Source organism: Herpailurus yagouaroundi, unplaced genomic scaffold (assembly GCF_014898765.1).
Source record: "Herpailurus yagouaroundi ecotype Mexico unplaced genomic scaffold, PumYag 308, whole genome shotgun sequence".
Lineage (NCBI taxonomy): Eukaryota > Metazoa > Chordata > Mammalia > Carnivora > Felidae > Herpailurus > Herpailurus yagouaroundi.
In genome coordinates this window covers 3,443,232-3,463,924 of record NW_024412525.1, presented here as the reverse complement: position 1 = coordinate 3,463,924, position 20,693 = coordinate 3,443,232, and the positions used below count along the sequence as shown (strand labels likewise).

Genomic DNA, 20,693 nt, shown 5'->3' with positions numbered 1-20,693 from the left:
AGTGATAAAGGAAAAGACTTATGATAAAATCTTATGTTAACGAAAGGTAGAATGTCGAATTACGTGTAATCTGGTCTCAATATGTAAAACACACTCTGAAAATCTACTGTTATAAAATGCTAACCCGAGTTATCTCTGGATGGTAAAATTATGGGCAGCTTGTCTTTCAACCTCTTTTCCTCTGTTTTCCAGAGATGTTGATGTAGATTGGAGGCAGGGATGATGACAGCCGGAATGTGATAGAGACACGCAGAGAATCTAGGCAGAGTGAGGTCATGGAAGAAGTTAAGGAAAAGAGAGGCTCGAGAAGGAGTCTGTGATAGTAGAATATTGCCTCCTTCCTAGAGTTGTGCAGTTGGATTTAAATGAGATATATGAAAGTGATTAGGTTTACAGGCTTTAGAGTCAGGCTGACTGGCTTAAATATCTAAATGACCTTGGGAACCTCCATTTCCATATCTGCTAAATGGGAATAATAATCAAACATTAGGCTGTTGTTTGGACTAGAGGAGATCATGCACAGTGCCTGGCACATATAAGTACTAACTTAATGATGACTCTTATTGTTGTTTTACCACAGTTGTTAATATTGCGTTATTATATTATGTTAATATTATGAGAAATATCTTTGAATTATAATGGGATTCTTAATAGTCTTTAGCTTTTGAAGAGTGTTCCCCAGTCCTTTGGGCAGAGCTTTCTGCACTTGGACCTCTGGGTTGTTCATCTGCTCCCATCATCCCCTCTCATCTGCAGTGGTCCCCTCTGCCGCCATGAGGAACATCTTCAAGAGGAACCAGGAGCCCATTGTGGCTCCTGCCACCACCACCGCCACAATGTCAACTGGGCTCTTAGACAACTCTACCGAGAGTGGGGGCGCTGGGGAGAGTAAGGAGGACATGTTTGCCAAGCTGAAGGAGAAATTCTTCAATGAAATCCAGAAGATTCCCTGTGAGTGTCCCAGGTGGCTGAGAGGGCGGGGCAAGGCCAGGGTCAGTGCAAGGCCTTATGGGCAGGGCAGAGCTGAGGAAGGGTGGGGAACACCCCTGAGATGTGATTGGCTGAATGTTTGGATTCCAGGATGGATTATTTGGGGAGCCCCTTCAGGAATGGGGGGTGCCTGGCACTAATAAGGGGAACAAGAAGGCTTATGAGCCCCCATCTCCTAAGGGGGAAGAAAGTTCTTACAACTTAGAAAACTGTCAAAATATGAAACCGAAAGAAGATGAAAAATTAGGAAACAGAAGCCATTGTTGAAGTTTCCCAGTCACACTTTGAAACTACCTTAGTTTGGAAGACAGAAAATACGCCCCCCACCCCTGCTTTCTGAATTCTTGGCAGTGGCTGTTTAGGAGTCACCAGACATTAAGGGGAGCAGCCCTATCAGTGGGAGATGGTTCTTCAGGACCATGGAGAGCAGCCAGGCCCATTCCCCAAATATTTGAGCTCTGCAAAGCCAAGCTGTCTAGGTCCTTAAGGAGCTGGCCTTCTGGCCTAGGTCAGCCCTCTCAAGCCTGGGCATAAGGAATGGGTCAAAGGAGCTCTTCCTACACCTGGGTCAGATAAGGACCATCCCATTCTTTCCAATATAAGCCAGTTTTCTGTAGATCAAATGAGTCAAAACCCAATAGAGCCAAACTGACGTTCTTCCTTGTTATACACCTGACTGCTATCTCTCAGTTAGTAGGCTGTATCCATAAGGACGGTAGGCTCAGGAGAGAGCAAGTATTAACGAAAAGGCATGCAAAGTATAGGCAAGTTGCATGTAAATCACTCATGGGTGTGTGGTTAAAAAATGTAGAGTGTGGACATTGGGGTTCATCTCTCCCCCCCATTTTTGCTGATGCTTTGGGGTCAGGGACTATAAGGCAGAGCACTGCTGACTTCTGGGGTCCTCTCTGTGGGCAGTACCACCCTGGGCACTGATCGCCATTGCTGTGGTCGCTGGCCTCCTGCTCCTCACCTGCTGCTTCTGTATCTGTAAGAAGTGCTGCTGTAAGAAGAAGAAGAACAAGAAGGAGAAGGGCAAGGGCATGAAGAATGCCATGAATATGAAGGACATGAAAGGGGGCCAGGTAGGAGAAGACAGTGGTGGGGGGAACTGAGAGGGGCCCAGCCCAGGCATTCCAGGTGCTGAAAGGTGAAGCAAAGGCTTCTGGGCTCTTCTACAGCCAAACCGGCTTCCCTCCTTAGAATGCCACATGACCCTCCCTATTGGCTACATCCCTAGTAAAATGTTGTCTACCCATCCCACAGTGGAAAGGGGGGGCTTTTTCATGTGTGATCATGGATGCATCCTTGAAAAGACAGAGGAAGAGCATAATATACTGACTCCCCCGCCAAAGAGGCTATTGGGACAAAATGTTGGAAAGAGAGCCCCTCCAACCTGCCAGGAAGTCACCATGGGAGTGACCCTGTGTTTTCCTGCCAGAGACTAGAGGACAAAATCTCACTGGAGGCACCTACTTGGTTGGGGTGGGTGGGGAATCAGATGGGGTAAAAGAATGGTCCTGAGGCACCAAGACCAGGGCCAAGGGGAATCCGTCTCTTGTCATGTAATAATTTGGTTTATTTACCCCTGTTTTGGGGGTGTTAATTGGCCTGGAAAAGTCCTTTGATAAACCCAAGTGCTTCCTTCTTAATGTTTAAGTTTACAAAGGCTTCTCTGTGCTTTTCTTTTGCCCACATCTGTTCTGAGAGTGACTAGGAGAAGTCTCTTGCTCAAGGAATCAATATGGAGGATGGCAGGAAGGGTCTGATCTCAAGAAGTCAGCCAGAAATTAAAATGGCCTTTGAGTGCTGTGTGTGTGTGTGTGTGTGTGTGTGTGTGTGTGTGTGTGCCTGAAGCCTGAAGTGCAAGGTCAGGGAAGGGGGACCCCCAAGAACGATCTGGGTGTAGCCTGACCTGGTCTCACCAGGTGGCTGTGACTTCAGGGGCTGGTCTGAGATGTAGGATGTTTTCTTACATCACTTTCTTCCTTCTCTTCTTACCTCTGGGGACTCACCCTGCTCCTGAATTCCTGCAATGCACGCCTGGTAAGTCTTGCCTCGAATGGGTGGGGCCTGAGCTGGGGGAACTTTTGGGGAGGAGCTAACAAGGGAAGCACCCCTCCCCCACCTCAAGAAGTCTAGAGCATTGGTGCAGCACCTGGTCTCATAGCACTGTGTCTTGAAGGGAGAGAGGCACACCAAAACCAGAACTGGGTCTTCCAGACACAGTCTGGGGTTCTGAGGGGCTGTCTGGGGGCTTTGAGGGGCTGTGCAGAATCAAGCCCCCTGCACAGTGCCACATTCCTTCCTGTTGCCCCGCACCAGCTCTGAGTCAGGGTCTGCACAGATGGGCTGGCTTCCTGATGCCCCTGCGCCAGGCCACATGGCTCCATTCTCTCTTAACTCGCCCCTCCTTTCCTCCAGCCTTCACAGGATGACGACGATGCAGAGACAGGCCTGACTGAGGGAGAAGGTGAAGGAGAGGAGGAGAAAGAGCCAGAGAATCTGGGAAAACTGCAGTTTTCCCTGGACTATGATTTCCAGGCCAACCAGGTGTGAGCGTGGGGCTTGGCGGCAAAGTGGGGGATGGGACAGAGGGCTGGGTGGGAGGGAGATAGAAACAGCTCCACACTCCCACAGCCCTCACCCCCACTTTGGCCCATAGGCATTCCTCCTTTCCATGGAGTGGGGTGGGCTGGAAACCGCAGGCAGGTACCCCTGAACATTGACTCTGCCTTGGCCACCAGCCTGCTCTAGAGAAGGTTCCCTGGCCCAGATTGGCATCCACCAACCTTGGGCAAATCAGTTGCCCTTTAAGCTACTGCTTCTCCTGATGTCATTCCAGATTCCTGGGGGTGGAGATGGAGACCAGTCTTGCTCTCTAGCACCAGCCTGTTCCCACCTCCCCAGCTGCCCACCTCTGGTGGTGGTGGCGGGGGAGGTGGTGGGTGCTGGGTCTAGGGCCAGGGCTGGTGTTAGAGCAGTCCTGAGACTCAAGGCCCTCCCTCACTCTCTCCACAGCTCACCGTCGGCGTTCTGCAGGCTGCTGAATTGCCTGCCCTGGACATGGGAGGCACCTCAGACCCTTATGTCAAAGTCTTCCTTCTTCCAGACAAGAAGAAGAAATATGAGACCAAAGTCCATCGGAAGACATTGAACCCTGCCTTCAATGAAACCTTCACCTTCAAGGTGATGCGGGCTGGAAGGATAATGCCACGTCCCTCCCTGATCCCAATTCTGCTGGGAGTTCTACAGACCTTTCCTTGGTTCTTAGCTGTGGCTAAGGCCCTGGAATGAGCTCAGGCTGGAACAATGGCGGGCTGGACTGTGGGCTTATGTGTGAGGTCACTGCTCAGCCTCCTGTAGGACTGGGACATTCCCCTCCCCCCCGCATCCACTCTGCTCCCCCAGAGCCTGAGGTCTTCTCTCTGTCTCTACAGACTCACCAGGAGTCCTGCAGGGTAGTAGGAACAGAGCTCTAACCAAAGGATCTGCCCACAGAAGCCTCTGGAGGTGCATGAGTTGGCTTTGACCCCTGTCTGATCTTGCTTGTGCCCTTCAGGTGCCATACCAAGAGCTAGGAGGCAAAACCCTGGTGATGGCCATCTACGACTTTGACCGCTTCTCCAAACATGACATCATTGGCGAGGTTAAGGTGCCTATGAACACCGTGGACCTTGGCCAGCCCATCGAGGAGTGGAGAGACCTGCAGGGCGGGGAGAAGGAAGAGGTGAGAGCAGAGACCATGTGGAAGATAAGTGTGGCTGCCCGCCTGGGCTACCACCTATTGGCACGACGGAGATGGTAGGCTTTAGAGTTGGGTGAACTGGGTTAGGACCCTAGCTCCACAACCCCACCTGTGTGACCCTGGGCACATCACTTAATCTCTTTAGATCTGGATTGTCTCCTGTAGTGTTTTTGCAGATGAGAATTACTTATCCCTGTAATGCACCTGGCATCCAGTAGGTGTTCAAGTAAAGGAGAACACCATTATTATTTTTACTCCTAAGTTTCTGCTGTCACCTAGGGCCACTGGTTTATGACTTCGTGCCTCAGTTTACCCACAAGGAAAGCCCACATTTATTTTAAAAGATTCTCAGCATGGGGGCTTGTCCTCCCAACAACTGCATGGGGGCTTGTCCTCCCAACAACTGCTACAGCTTCAAGCACTTACCCAACACTTATTGGGCACCTACTGTGTGCCAAATATTCCATTTTAGCCACTGCTCCTTCCAAGCATTGGTCATGTGTCTTGGCCAAGCCCCTGCTGTGTGGCCAGCTCAGTACCAGGTGGTAACGGAGGGGGCGAGAACGGACGCTGAAGACACCCTTTCTTACCTTGGGGCTCATGCTGTGTGAAAGCAGGGCTGGCACACTCGAGCCGGGATATTGGCCTGAGCGACCTGGTCTCTGAGAAGCTTGACTCTGGCATGATGTGGGCAGAGCTCTTAGAAACCAGGAGTCCAGCAGGTTTTGTCCTGCCCCCAGGGCTAAATTGTTGTGGGACTTTGTGGGAGTCTCACTGGTCACAAAGAACCCTTGCCTTATCTCCATGAAGATGTTGCACTGACAGCACATAAGAGAAGGGACACACTGTGCTTTGAAGACCACAGGTCACACTGCGAGTGGAATGGTCGACAGGGGGCTATTGAAAGGGTTGGGAGTAATCAGGGAGGAAGGCTTCCGAGATACTCGCTTTCCCAGTGTCCTTGGAAATGAACCCTTGGGTACCATGCCCAGCCTCCTTTCCATCTCCCCTTGGCCTGGGGTGGGAGCCCAACCATGCCCCGCGTGTGTCCAGATCCACCCAGACGTCACTCGCACATTCCTGCCCACAGCCTGTACTCTGCTCCCCTCACTCCTAAGGGCATGACTCCTGCAGCATCACTCTCAGGGGCTTTGTTGAACTGCAGCAGGAGGCCCTGCGACCTTCTCCAACATCACAGATGTGGGGACTGGGAACTGAGAGGGCTGGGGATACACCACCGCCTTGCTAGTCTTGACAAGATGGGGGTCCGCCGTGCTAGAGGCAGTGGGCTGGCTAAGATGACCCTGGGTCCTGCTCTTCCCCCTGGACAGCCAGAGAAGTTGGGCGACATCTGCACCTCCCTGCGCTACGTGCCCACGGCTGGGAAGCTCACTGTCTGTATCCTGGAGGCCAAGAACCTGAAGAAGATGGACGTAGGTGGCCTTTCAGGTACATGCAGAACTTCCGGCTGCCATTGGGTGGCACCAGCGAGCCGGTCACTGGCCTGACTTCTCTGTTCACATATCCGTTGTAAGAGCACTTTCTGGCCCTGGGATACAGAGAGTATCACCGAGCAGCTGTGGGTCTGAGCGCAGGACTGTGGAGCCGGAGATGTCTGACTTTCCCTCCTTTCTCCACGGGTCCCCTGCCCCCACTCTGAGCTGCTGGGCAGTATAAGCCATGGAGGGAAGAACCAGAGAAACTTGTGTAGGAAAGCTTGCCTCTGTCACGTGCCACAGTCCGGAACACTTTTCCGGGAGGCGCTCTGCTGGCCCTACCCTGGAAGGGGACTTGGGGGGTGGGGAGCACACGGAGCGGGGCCAGCCCACAGCACAGGGTTCTGGTGGGACAGCGGAGCACGCACTTTCCCGAGAATCAGGCCTGTGCCTGGGCTTCAACTGGTGGGGCTGGCTGCCGGCTCTGTCACTGATCCGCTGTGTGACTGGGGGCACATCACTTCACTTTTGTGAGCCTCGGCTGCTCATCTGCAAGGTCAGGAGGATTGGATTGAATCGGGGATGGCAGATGTGTGTGGTGCCTTCAGCACTCCTCTGTCCCCTGCGTAGGACAGATATCACCAAGCGACCCCCTCACTCTTTCTAGACAAGGCCTTACTTAGTCTCAGGAATGTCCCCAGTGTAATGCTCCAGGCGTTACACGAGGCCACAGCCAATCAGCCCGAGGTGGTCCTTGAAGCGAAACCTTTTTGCCGCCCCTGAACTGGACGCTTACTCTGCTGCTTTTAGACTCAGCGGCCCATGCCTTAGGGCTTGCTGGGTGCCTGGCCTTGGTGGGGTGGGTGCTCTAGGCGGGCAAGTACGTTCGGTGGGAGGGTGGGGCGCTAAGGGTGCCTTTCTGGGGCCGGGATTCTCCCTGCACAGACCCCTACGTGAAGATCCACCTGATGCAGAATGGGAAGAGGCTCAAGAAGAAGAAGACGACGGTGAAGAAGAAGACCCTGAACCCCTACTTCAACGAGTCCTTCAGCTTTGAGATCCCCTTCGAGCAGATTCAGGTGCTCGGGTTTTCGGGCCTGGGGGCACAGCAGTGGGGGCATGAGGGAACTCACCCAGACGCCTCGAGCCACCTCGCTCGCCCTGGTGGGAAGGGCTCTGACTCTCATGGTGCCGTCCTGGGTCCTCCTTCCCGGGGCCCCTGCCAGAAAGGGCTTCCCCCTTTTCTGAGATGAACAAGAACCACCCCAAGCCATCCTACCCATCATTCCTTGGGAACTGTGAGGTACACGGGCGTTCAGTGGGCCTGTGAGGTTGGAGCTGCCGGGGAGGTAGGGGTATAGCCTCGTCCTCTTCCGCTCCTCCTGGTGCAGCCACTTCCTGCCTTGGCCAGCCTTCTCCCACTTCTGCTGCCCCCTGGGTCTGCTCCCAGGTACCCCTCTGCCCCCTTCCTCTCTCCTCTTCCCCTCCATCATTCCCTTCTCTACTGTCTCCTTCCTTCCTCCTACCAGCAAGCTCGGTAAGTGTTGGAGGTGAGGTCTGTTTTTCACCGTGAGGGGGCATGAGTGAGATCTGAATGTGGCGGGACCAGACACCCACCGGAGCCGTCTGGAATTGCAGAGTGCTGGATCCTCTTGGAGTCTTGGTCCTTCCCTCTTTGGAGTGAGCTGCTCCCTCCTCCCTTCCTTTCCCCCCCGGCCCCCCCCCCCCCGCCCCCAGGACTGGGAGGCGAAGGTGTCAAGGGAATCTCAACGATAATGTTAGACCAAGAGAAGTCCTTGTGGAAAACTTAAGATAGACATGAAGCGTACTGGCCAGGAGTTTCAAGTTTGACACGCCAAAAGCCAACATAATGACCTTCCCCAAACCCCTTCCCCTTCCCCCGCCCACACCCCAAACCTGCTTCGTCTGCATTCTCTTTTCAAGTGACAAACCTCGGCATCATCTTAGACCCCCTACCCTTTTTCCTTTCTCGTTTACCCAACATGCTTTGCTGAGCATTCCCTAAGCGCCTCCCTAGGAACTGGCTAGGTGCTGGAGAAGCATGTGCAGAAGACATAGTCCTTGCTCTCGAGGGCGTCACCGTCGCGAGGGGGAGCAGGGACAGGCCATTGAAACAGGTGAGGCTTCCTGGACAAGCTTGGTCCTAAAGGTGGAGCTTGAGTAGCCTGAGTGGGCTGTGGGGCAGGATGAAGAAAGGTCCCGAGTGTCACCGCGGCCAGTCCAACTGACCACCAAGTCCTTTTGATTCTCTCCCCTCAGTGCCTCTCCAGCCTGGCCCCTGCTTCCATTCCCACCGCCCCACCTTGGTTCAGGCATTCACTACCCAGCCCCCACAGCTCCCCCCTTGGCCCCCGGCCGGCCTCCCCACCTGTCAGTCCCCGTCCTCCTCCAGTGAATCTCCCGCCTCGATGTGAGGGGTCTCTTCCTGAAATATCCATGCCACTCCTCCCAGGAGTCTTTGGGAGCTCCCTGTTGCTTGCCTGAAGAACAAAAGGCACACTCCTTAGCTGACCCCACCCTGCACAGCCCACCCTGCTGACCCCATTTTCTGCCTGGTTGTTCTCACACTCAACCTCAGTGACTCTGAACTTCTTCTGTTTCCAAGATACCAAGTGCACGCTTCTATTTCTATGCCCAGGCTCCTCTTGCTTCTTGGGATTCTCTTCTCTCTCTGCCTAGAGAAGTCCTCAGCCTTCACCTCCCAGTTTCTATGTCACCTCCTTGGTGAAGCCTTTCTTGATTGACCCGAGGAGGACTGTCACCTCGTCTGAGTTCCCGTAGTACCTTGTGCTTACCTCTCTAGCAGAACCTGCCTCACTTTGTGTTATAAATTTCTGAGTATGGGTCTGCTGCTTTCGTTAAGGTGAAGTACTGCTCTTCCCTTGTCTTCACCGCCCTCCACTTCCAGGCACTCAACAGTGGCTGGAGCACAGCACATGCTGGGTAAGTGCCTACTGGTAGGGAGAAAGGCTGTTTCCAGAACGTGCAGCCTTTGCCTCCCTTTAAGTTCAGTCTTGGAAGTAAGTTCAGAGATAGAAGCAAGCCGCCCTGGGAGGTCTCTCCTTGCGGGGCATTTGGAGTAGAGGATAGAGGAGGAGAAGTTTGGTCACGGGATCGTGCGTTTCCACCTGCCAACTCCCCCCCTCCCTCCTCTGTTTCCCTGCAGAAAGTCCAGGTGGTGGTCACTGTGCTGGACTATGACAAGCTGGGCAAGAACGAAGCCATTGGCAAGATCTTCGTGGGCAGCAACGCCACGGGCACAGAGCTGCGGCACTGGTCTGACATGCTGGCCAACCCCCGGAGGCCCATCGCCCAGTGGCACTCACTCAAGCCCGAGGAAGAGGTGGACGCGCTTCTGGGCAAGAACAAGTAGGCAACAGCGGCCGGGATCCCGCGCCGTTACAGACACTGACAAGATCCAGAGCTATCAATACCTCAGTTATGCAACCTTAGAGGTTTTCTTTCTCATTTGTTTGTGGTTGTGTCCTTGTTTTTCCTTCCTTTATCTCTTTTGAGAGACCAACTTCCCTCTGATGGCTGTGTGAGGAGAGTCCCCTAACAGGTCAAAGAGAAGCCTGGCTCTTTTCATCGTCCCAGGAGCTGTCCTTGCTGCATGCCCTGTCACGTTTCCCTCTCACTCTTTCAGAGCTTCACTTGAACCTCACCCTGAGTGAGGCCCTCTTTCAGCAGAGAGTCACAGCACTTCCTGTGTTTTGAGTGTTCTGGACCAACAAAATGGCAGCACATCCTGTTTCCTGACAGGGAAGGCAACACAGTGGCCTATGATGTGTGCGTGTGTGTGCGTGTGTGTGTGTGTGTGTGTGTGTTGGAGCATCTCTCTGCATTCCTGGGATGAACCACGGACAGTGAAGTTGTGTGGGAAGAGAAGGCTCTTCGGGGACCCTGAAGTGAAGAGACGTCCACTGTCTAAGTGGGAGATCTTCCGTCAGCTCGTGGAGAGGGCTCAGGATCCTGGTCGGGTGTCAGAAGCTCCCATACTCTTTGTGGGTGGCTATTGGGGAGGCAAGATGTGGAGACTGGACTTGTCCAGAACTAGGACCAAAAACCTGATGCCATCATAGACTTCCTCTCGTCAGGCCTTGTTTCCCCACAAGTGTGGTTTCTGGGACATTCGTGGACATGAACTATTCACTAGATTGGTTAGACTCTAACAGGGACCATCAGTCCTGGGATCTCACTGTTGTTGACAGTTAACGTCAAACTATGAAGAAAGAAGACCCATTACCTAGAAAGACCAAATGAAACTCCTGGATCTTCTTTACCCCCTTCCAGTGGGAAACACAGATGCTTTCTCCCTTTCCAGAATATAAGCTATGCGGTTCATTTGCATTTTTTCCCCATCATGCTTTTGCTTCTGTTTTCTCTTTTAATCTAAGCGGAGCAACACTATCTGAAGACTGTTTTGTGTACAGAGCCAGAGACTCTAAAAAGAAGGTTTGAATTCTTGTCCCCCTGAGGTCCAGGTAAGAAGGGGGAGGATGGTGGAGAGACGGCAGAGATTTCCCGGATGAGATAGGTGGGGGTGCTGAGATCCGTGCCCCCCCCAGCTCCCACTCCTCTGCCTTCCATGCCAGATAGTTTGTGGGTAGCTGACGTGGCCCAGGGAGACCTGCGGGGAGGCCCCATCCTACTATTCCTTGGGGAGGCGTCTCTCTATGAATGCCAAGAAGCAGGACATCCATTCCAAATGGGTGGTGGAGGACACCTGCCGGGGTTTCTACCCCACGCTCGGTTGTGTCCCTTTCCCTCTTCACCTTTTGTCCCCAGCATTGATAAAAAGCCATATATATGTTAGTCAAGTTTGCACTGAGCCTCCTTCCAAACCTTCAGCCTGGGCAGGAGAGTCAGGTCCCACATGACCTAAGGCCAGCACCACTTCCTTTCACCCCTTTCTCCCACCCTTGCCTCCCTTCCTTCAGCCTCTCTCTTCCATCCGTGAAGCCCTCAGGCCCTTGCCATTTCTTCGCCACAGAATACTCATAGCTTCCCCAAAGCTTGGGGATCTCTCTCTTTCCCAGCAAAAATGGCAGCACTTCCTGTCCTGTCCCATCTGGACCACCTCAGTTTTCTATAGGTACCTGAGACAGACGGACAGTGTTAGAGAGACTCAGGGTTTGAGGGTCCAGAGCATCTTTTTATTTTATTAAAAGAAAGGAAATGGGGTTTTTTTTTGTTTCTGCTGTGCCATGTGTTTCGATTAGAGCAAGGAATGAGGGAACACCTCCGTCAGAAACAGACTGGGAAGCAGGGCTAAACCTTGCCCATTTCTCAGAGACCCTTCTCCTTCTTGCTAGTGGCCCTTGGCACATGGGAGGTCGTATTTTACTGGAGCCTGTGTGAGTTTGGGTGTGTACTTAATGATGAGAAGGTAAGACTCTGACAAGGACTATGAGCTTTGGTCCTCGGGACCAGAGTTGTGGTCCTGGTGGAGAGTTGTCAGAAAACGGGGTGCCTTCAGAACCCAGCTGACTGCAGAGTAGGATGTCCTGCTATGGGCATCAGGAGTCACTGGGCTCTTCTCCAGTCTCCAGAGCTGTGAGGTTTTGGTGCTTTCTCAGGGTCTCTCTCCCCACCATATCCCACAAACCTTGCTCAGAGGATTGTCCATCTTGTTTTCCTTACCTTCATTCTTTTGCCCTTTCCTGATGGGCTTCCTACCGCCTGAGATTCTTCTCAGCCCATGAACCTGATTCAGCCCTTCCAGAGCCCGAGATTTGCCACTCTCCTGATGGGGAGGAAAAGAAATGGTGGGCACCCCTAGGAGGTGTGGGTGTCCATGTGCCAAGAGACAGAGGCTGGATTTTGTTACTCTGGGCCCACCTCTAGTGAGCAGGTGGGGACAGGTTGCTGAGAGACTGAGTGTTGTTGGCATTGGTGTAGAGCCAGGGCGAGACCTGTGTGTGGGCAATCATTCCCCCACCCCTGCACCCCACCTAGCTTCTGGCTGGTCCTGAGATGGGTGCTTGGCCCAAATGAGCCATCCTAGTCAAGGCATCTATCCAGCCCCGTGAACTAGGCAGGTCAACTTAGAGTCGTGAGTTTTCTACACCTGAGGGCTGATGTTACTCTAACTCCGGAGCATCATTCTGAACCCTCATTGCCATGCAGGTTTATTTCTGGAGACGTTAGGGTGGGCTGTAGGCCCTAATTAGGAGCTAGGGTTTGACTAGAGAAGGGTTCCGGAGGCCTCTGTGGTTATGAGTTTCCCGTCTATTCCAGGCAGGAAATAGCGTAGAAGAGATTTTTTTCCAAAGGGACTGAGACCACAAAGACTCAAACCCAATCCCACCCGGAAATGGGGTGAAGCCAGAAAACTCGGGCTTCTTTCTCCTTGAATAATCATCCCAGAGGGGAAACTAACTCCGCCAGAGCCATAGGCACATTGTTGGTCTTTGAAAGTGGAAGCTGAGGCCTGGGGACAGCCGGGTAGAGAACCCTCGGGCAGCCCCAGACAGCGAGCCGATGCTTGGCATGAACGAGAAATGACTTGGCAGGGGTCCCTCAGGTGGAGGACAGGACAGCAGGGATTAGAGCACAGTCTCAGGTGATGATCTTTTTTTTTCTTCCCAGGCAACCATACATGGTTGTGTTTCTGCAGAATCAGTTTGGGATGATTTTGCTGGCCCAGGGCTTCAGCGAGAGAGGAGAGAGGGGTTGCCTCAGTCCCTCCTGTGGGTAAAACCAGCTCCCTGACAAACCTGCCTCCATGCAGCGGGGTGGTGGTGGGTGAGCAGAGAGGTTAAGAAACTCCCCTGGGGTCGCAAGTGAGAGATTCCATGATCCTTTAATGTATGCTAACTCTCGGTCTCACCCAACCATATACAGAGAGAGGCTGTCTTTTGGTGTCCCCCCCCCCCGCCCCCGTAAAGGTAGGAAGAAATCGAGCCAAGACCTGCCCTCCCACCCTCCACTCTGTCCCTTCTACCCTCCCCCTTCCCACCTCAGGCTGGTCGGGGGCCCTGTCTCTGAGCCCAGCATGGTGGCAGGCAGCGAAGGGTCCCAAGGCCTGGTCTTGGTGGCGCAGAGCCCCATGACATGGTTTGTCAGATTGGCAAACAAAAATACAAGATACCCAGTTAAATTTGAATTTCGGGTAAACAGAAAATAATTTTGAGGCTAAGTATGGCCTAGGCAGAATTTGGGACATACTACGCCAAAAGTGATGTGTTGTTTACCCGGGGTTCAAATGCAACTGGCCGTCCTGTGTTTTATCTGGCACCCCTATTCTATGACCACTTGTCCCCTCTGCTCCCCCCCCTTCAGTCCCAGGGGGCCAGAGACTGGTCACCAAGGATCTTACTGCTTTTTGAGCTGCAACATTGAGAAGGGGACACTGTGACTTGAAGACACACGAATATACTTTATTTTTGAAGCGACAACAAAACAAGACCCTTCTGAAGCCATTCGAGCCTCATCTGACCCCTTCCGTGTGCATTTAGTTATCTATAAAAGACGATAGTGACCTATAAACATATGAACCGAGTCTTGTCTACTCAACATGCATGTCTCTTTCTGTAAATAGCCGCATGGCCGTGCCCCTAACCCCTAACCCCTAACCCCTGACCTCAGACCCATTTCACACCACTCGTTGAGGCTGCCCCTTCGATTTTATGTCACGTAAAGTCTTTGTCCCCAAGCCCCACCCGGTCTCACCCCATCGGGAATCCCCCAGTGGGAGCCGTCGGCGGTGGGGGGGGGGGGGAGTCGGCTTCCGGCTCTGGCACCAGCCCTGCCTTCAGGGACGTGGGACGACCACCGGTGCCCTGAAGGCCTGTCCGTCCCCACTGCCTGCCGCACATCCGCCTGCAGAGCTGACCCTCCGTGTACCGTGCACCGTGTCCAGCCGGGTGTCTGGTGTCCCGGTGGCTTCCGTGTCCTGCGTGTGTGTGTGTGTGTGGTGTGCCCCTTCCTCCCACTGTTTGAATTAACTGAAAAGCCATAAAGGGGGCCTCCTGCTGGAGACCGCCCTCGGTTCCTCCCAGGAGCCCCCCGTGTCCCTCTGACTGGCTCCCCACAGAACACTTGTGAAGGGCTCACCTGTTGTCACCCCTCCTGCTCTCTCAGCCCCACGTCATGAGGACGGATGGTGTCCGGGGGTTCCGGCAGGGCCCCAGGAGACGTCCCACCTGGCCCTGCCCAAGCGGGCTCCCTCCACCTGGGTTTGACAGTCCAACTCCATTTCCCCCCTGCGTGTGGACAGGGCCGTGGTGGGGACACCATAGTTTTGGGTACCTTTCCTAAGGGCGCCGAGGAGGCAACCAGGATTTTCAGGAGCAGCTAGTCAGCGGCTCGGGTTCCCATTACCATCTGGCTTTGACAGACCCAGCCCCGCGTATGTGACACCGCGGGGTCGGGGTGTGTGGGTGGCGAGGGAGGGGGGTCTCTTGGGGGGACACCGGAGAACGCCGTGGGTTATGCCCTTCCCGCCGTGTCCCCTCCCGCAGGCTGACAGAGAGCGCCCCAGAGTGGGCAGCTGAGGGTTGCCAGGGCTCCTTTGAGAGTGGTGGGCAGGTCTGGCCCCCCCAGACCCTCCTGTCAGCTCCCCAGGGCAGCCCCAGCCAGGAGCACCCAGTGGTCAGAGGTGCTGAGAGGGACGTGTAGCTCCCGGCCCCCGGGGCGCCGATGAGGGCAGACGACTTATGGGAATAATGCCAGGAGGCCTCAGGCATGGCGACTAGTAAGCACGAGGAAGAAGAGAGATGGGAACAGGAGGAGGACAAGGCCAAAGGCTGCGAGGTGACTGTGTATGCTCAAGCGCGCAGAAGCCCCAGGGATCTTTGCGCTGGGGACCATCTCCGGGTGGGCTGGGATCAGGAGCTTGGAGGGGTGGAGGGACGAAGTGTCTAACCTCTTTCTGGCTCTCTCCGGGACCCTCCCACTGTTCACACCCACAATGCAGGCAAGAATTGAGGGGATCTGGCCTGGGGAGGTGGCAGAGAAGTGTGCGTGGGGCCGGAGGGGGGTCTCTCCATCCAGCCCTCCTCAGCCATCAGGACTCGAGGAGGACCCTCTTCAAAGAAGCCTGACTAGAAGTTCTGCCCTGACTCCTCCCCATCTAAGGACTGGATTTGCTGCTTTCTGAAATCCCAGGGATCTGAAAACTTCAAAACCAGGGTGGGCAGACCCTCGTCTGCCCCAGGTCGCCCCCGGAATGCATCGGCCCCACCAGGAACACTGCCTTTGTCTTCATAGGAAGGACTCATGTATAGCCCGGCCCCCTCTCCGCCCGCCGTCCCCGCCCCATGCTTGGCAATGCTCTCCACACCCCCCCTTATGTGGACTCTGTTCTTGTCCGATCTCTTGTCAAATTGTTATTTTGTAATGAGCTGCGTCTCCTTATTAAAGAAATGAGCTGAAAGAAACCTGGGGGTGGGGGCTGTCTCTAGTTTTTGCTGGGCTGGGGGGAGGGGGCAGGCAGGAGCTGCCTCATGAGGGTGGGTGAGGGTGAGGGTCTGGCCTCTAGCCCAGCATCTTCCTTCAGGGAAGCAGTACAAGAGGCCTGAGACCCATTCTCTTCTTGGGGACGCACCCCATGATGGGTGGTGGGGCACACATACCCTCACGACAGCTTTCTGGGGGCAGGACTGTGGTGCTGGGGAATGCATTGTGGGAGGTTGAGGGATGGACCAGGCCCTTGATTTCTTTCCATGGGGGCTGGGCTTGGGGAACAGCCACAGTCTGAGCGCTACGCAAGGAAGCTGGGCCTGGGGAAGGGGAATTTGAAGAGTGAGAATGTTTTTTTTTAATGTGTTTATTTTTGAAAGAGAGCGTGTGAGCGTGAGCGGGGGAGGGGCAGAGAGAGAGGGAGACATGGAATCGGAAGCAGGCTCCAGGCTCTGAGCTGTCAGCACGGAGCCCGACGCGGGGCTCGAACTCACAAACCGTGAGGTCATGACCTGAGCGGAAGTCGGACGCTTAACCGACTGAGCCACCCAGGCGCCCCAGGAAAATCTGTTTTGCAGAGTGTCCAGTTATCAAGAATGAGGACGCAGCAGGCCCGTGTTCACTCATATGCCTCTGCCTAGTTCAGTAGTTCAGTTCCGGTTTTTAAAAACAGAATGAAGTTTCAGTCCCCAAAACGAGTCTCTCAAGGTTTTACACAGGCTCACCACCCCCCCCAAGAGCCGGAAAGGGTTAAGCTCCTTCCTCAGTTCCCTCCAAAGCCTGTGGCCCTGTCTCCTGGTCTTGAAGACCGGCGAGCCTCTGCCATTTTGTGAGCTTAGCCCAGGCTGAGATCCCAGCTCTGTGTAACGACAGCCAGGTGGGAGTGGGGCCTCCGGGCCCAGGCTAGGGCTGGCCGGTAAGGTCCAGGCACAGATCTGGTCTTGCTGCTTTAGTTCCTGAGCAGGGTAGGCTGGGTGGCCCAGTAAGGTGAGGGGCAGGAGCCTGCTCAGCCCAGGGACTGGGGATTTGTCCAAGGCGACTCTCCTGAGAACGTGAGCTCTCCGCCGTGGGCTCGTCCCCTCTGAAGACTGGACCACTTGGCCGCTAGGGGATACTCCAGCTCTGCCTACCTCAGGTCCAGCAGGGGTGGGGTGGGGGGAGGGGTGGGGGCGGGAATCCAGAAAGAGAAAGGACACTTGCTGTTTAGAAGGCCCTCGCATCACACGCGCTGCTTTGCCTCTGTTTCGGGCCCCAGGGCAGGTCTGAACTCTTCAACCATGACATCATGTGTGTTTGTTCTGTTGCTGCTTGGGCTACAAGCAGCTGGGTGACAGCAAGGGAAAAGAATCTTTCCTCCCCGACTCCCTGTGCTTGCGCCAAGTCAGTGACCAGGGATTTCTGCTTGGCAGAATGCACAGGGCTGAGAAAGCCAGAGGCAGGGCTTGCTGGATGGAGAAACCAGACCCGAACGTTGGCCGAGCGAGGTCAGACCTGGCCTCCCACCTGCCAAGGCTGCCAGCGGGCCTGAGCAGCCTCCTCCCTGCGCATGGCTTTGTTGGAAGCTTGGATTTAACCTCCGATAACCCCCAACCAAGTTAGCTACCTTTGTAGTCTGAAGCTACAGAGTGGTTTTGGCTCTTTTGAGTCAGTGACCTAGGGAGGGCCATTATGTATGTGGCAGAGAGCTAAGGGTGAGAGCCGGGAGACCTCCAGGAGCCCAAGAAAGCTACCGCCTCTCTAGCCCTCTTTTGTCCATACGCAAGAGTGCATTAGTGTCCATCTAGCCTGCCTCCACACCTGTCAGTGAGCCTTCCTCTCTTCAGAGAAATAACCATATTTCTAGTCACTCGACACTGGGAATTTTGATTTCTTCTAATGGTTCTTTTGAACCTCCAATCTAGGCTTTTCCTGGGCCCGACTCCAGAGACCCTGCTCTCAAGGACAGTGATTCACTTGCGGCTCTTCCTGGGACAGAGGCAGGAGGGGGAAGCCCCCAAGTATTGGAAGGGGCTGTCCCAGATGGGAGATCCTATAAACCCATTTCCTGAATTGTGGAGACGTAGTCACAAAGTTAAAACACGGTTTTATTTACTCATTTATAAATATGGTTGTGTTTACAGGCATCATATAGATGTGAATATTATTATTCCCAAACTTTCAAACACAGAATACTTAATACTATATAATAACAACCAGTAAAACAAAATCATTCATCTCAGGGTTGAAAGGCCACTCAAAATTGCATAAAAATACATTCAATTCACAAAGCGAGTCTGGCTCCCCTCCCTAAATGCCCCTAGCCCGCCCCAGGTGTATTTACAAGGGACTGAAATTAATCCACACAACTCAGCTGGAAACGTTACTTCTGGCGCTTGAACTGCGGTGGAAGTGAGGTCGGGAGTGAAGAGTGGAGTGAGTGGAGAAGACACAAAATTCAACCCTGAAAATGGGAGAGGCATGAAGACCCCAGAGTGGTTCTTATAAGCTCTTCTCGCCCCTATCTGATCAAGGTCAAGGCAGAGGAAGAACGGAGGGAGGGAAGCCATAAAGACAAAGGCGGAGTCTGAATGGCGTAAGTCGTACATTCTCCGAGAGCAGGGAGTGCATGGGCAAAACATGTTCCCTCCCTCTTCAGGGAGATGGTGGCCCTACTTAGGTGCCAGCTAGGTGGCAGGCCCGATCGTTCAAGGGCTCAAGGGACACTAACTAGAAGCAGAGTTATTGTGGATTTGTGCATCCTTCCAGAACCCTCTCCTACCCCTGCTGGTGTTCTGTGCTTGAGCCCCTACGTCCTTCTTCCTCTAATGGCTCATTATTTGGCCTTCTTCACCAGAGGACACACTGGGATCTGTCCCAGGCTTCAGTGGTGTGGGAGGGAGAAAAGGCAAGGTCAGATATGTTAAGGTGAGAGTCTAGTAAATGCTGACATCACATGTCCCTGTTCAGGATCTGCACTCATCCCCCAACTCTGGTTTTGTGGGACTTCAGAGGCTCAGACAGGCTCACTGCAGTCACTGTGCCTTTCCTGAATCTTCTCCTACAAGGCAGCAAGGGGCTGAAGTTTTCTTCTGAGAAGACACTCTGTCTCTAGCTGGAAATAGTCAAAACTCTCAGAACAAAAACCAGACATGGCTACCCATGGTCTCTCTGGCCAGTCTGTGGAGAAGTCGAACAGGCCCGCCATTCAAACCTCATTTCCGAGAGGCCATTAGCACAGCCAGGGACCTCTGAAACTAGAAGAGGCTGGTGGTGGTGGTAGTAGTTGTTGGCGTATGGAACTCCTCCAGGAATCATGGCTGATTTGTGGAAAACCTCCTCCCCTAAGTACCATCAGCTCCAAGTGAGAAAAGCAAAGAACAAAGAATGGAGGAAGCTGAGAGAGGAAGGGTGAATGCTATGTTTTCCTGGGGGGAGGGGGAGATGGACAGAAGAGCACCCTCATGTTACTTTAAGGGGACACCCAAGAAGTTTATTGGAAGCGTGAGGGGGAAATTTGGAGAAATAACGGAAAGTATCACTCTGGAAGAATCACAGTCCAAAATGATAAGCAGATGGGAGAATGGCTCAGGGAGAAGTCCTTTAGGGGACTGGAAGGGCAGGGGGAAAGCAAAATATAAGAATGAACAGGACAATACACTTGGATAAAACTGGTTCATCAAGAATATGCCAGACTTCCTTCTGAAAGCTCTGTGCTAGCAAATGTGCATGTGTATGCACACAGGCTAGAAGCCAGAGTGCTCTCCAAATTGTTAAACCTCTTTAGGTAAGATCATTCGTCAATTCATCACTCATCGGTGGTGCCTGTCTGTAAACACAGCCTCTTATTACAGTTCTTCCTGAGGAGGGGCTTCCGGGACACTGGGTTGCAAGCCACACTAGGTACAATTTGACGCTCACCCACAAATCTCAAAGGACAAGTGAATGCGTCTCTTCCCCTGTAGTCGTTGGCAGGCTAGTCAAGATTCTCGATTTGGTTTTTCTCCGTCCCCAGAGACCACCTCCTTCCCGAGTAGCTGTGACAATAACAGTTCCTGGGCAGCAGCGAAGTTGATCTGTTTTCCAATCTAATCAGAACACAAGCGATCAATAGCTGTTCCCTGATAGGGTCCACTGCTCCCAAGCAATGTCGATACCCATTAGGGAAGCTGATTAAAATCTGTGCTCCGCTGGGGGCCAAAGGATGAGGGCACCAGAGAGCCAGCACTCATTCCCCTGCTTGTGGCTCCGTGGCTCAGTGACCCCTTCCTCTGGGGCTGGCGGCCTCCACACTGCTCTTTGTTCTGCCTTCTTCCCACCTTCCCACTGCAGCTCATGGCCACCTCCCCTTTCAGGGTCTCTGTCCTTCCACTCTGCTCACACCCGGTCCTGCAGGAGGCTTGTCAGGGCTGAGTGCTGTTCTATGCAATACGGCTGTGTGGACTTAGGGTCTAAAGCTTTTACTGCCCTGGTAGAGTGCTCCTGCAGACCTGCTTAAAGGAAGGACCATCGTGAACAGCACTGGAACGTCCTACTTCTAGTCCAGAATCCAGAGGAGCTCAACAGAACTAAAGGCTGAGGTTCTCACTGAGGAAAATTCTCTTGCTGCTACAGGGCAGAATTTAAGACTATGAGCAAGCTGGTGCTAAGCAGAAAGGCAATGTCTGCTCTTTGGATGTGAACGGCCATGTAGACCACATTCGAGAAGGTGGAGGAAAGGTAGGTGGAGGAAATCTATGAAGGAGCAGCTCTATTTCCTATTAAAACAATTTGTCCAAAGGCTGCCTGCAACAAATTGCTTTCTATCCATTTCCCCATGAGCTCCAATTTCCACCTCTGCAGGTTTTAATATTCTTACCCAGCCATTAGGAGGGAAAGCAATTGCCAACACCATTCAATTACCCTCAGTATTAAATTCACTTTCTAACAAGGATGAGAAGCCAACCTTGACTTGCTGATGTTAAAACAGTTTGAATCGAGAAGAAACCAAGAATTTTTGCCCTTGGAAAGAGCAAAAATTCTGAGTGTAAGAAATATTCTGAAATTCCTAGGTATAAACAAATCACGGAATCTGAAGCCTAGAAGGGATCTCAAGGATTATCAGTCCAACCACCATT

General features: G+C 53.3%; 1 protein-coding gene across 4 annotated transcripts in view; it reads left to right on the top strand.

The window, feature by feature from the left end:
* The window catches only part of SYT2 (synaptotagmin 2), a 108,284-nt gene extending 92,702 nt beyond the window's left edge, over positions 1-15,582 (top strand). For all 4 annotated transcript variants that reach the window (XM_040462289.1, XM_040462292.1, XM_040462291.1 and 1 more), the window contains exons 2-9: positions 757-951; positions 1,909-2,075; positions 3,424-3,543; positions 4,012-4,179; positions 4,553-4,720; positions 6,070-6,187; positions 7,120-7,253; positions 9,362-15,582. In XM_040462289.1, the coding sequence (XP_040318223.1) occupies positions 774-951; positions 1,909-2,075; positions 3,424-3,543; positions 4,012-4,179; positions 4,553-4,720; positions 6,070-6,187; positions 7,120-7,253; positions 9,362-9,568 (1,260 nt within the window). In that variant the 5' untranslated portion in view covers positions 757-773 and the 3' untranslated portion in view covers positions 9,569-15,582. The remainder of the gene's footprint in view (positions 1-756; positions 952-1,908; positions 2,076-3,423; positions 3,544-4,011; positions 4,180-4,552; positions 4,721-6,069; positions 6,188-7,119; positions 7,254-9,361) is intronic.
* Positions 15,583-20,693: the final 5,111 nt, after the last annotated feature.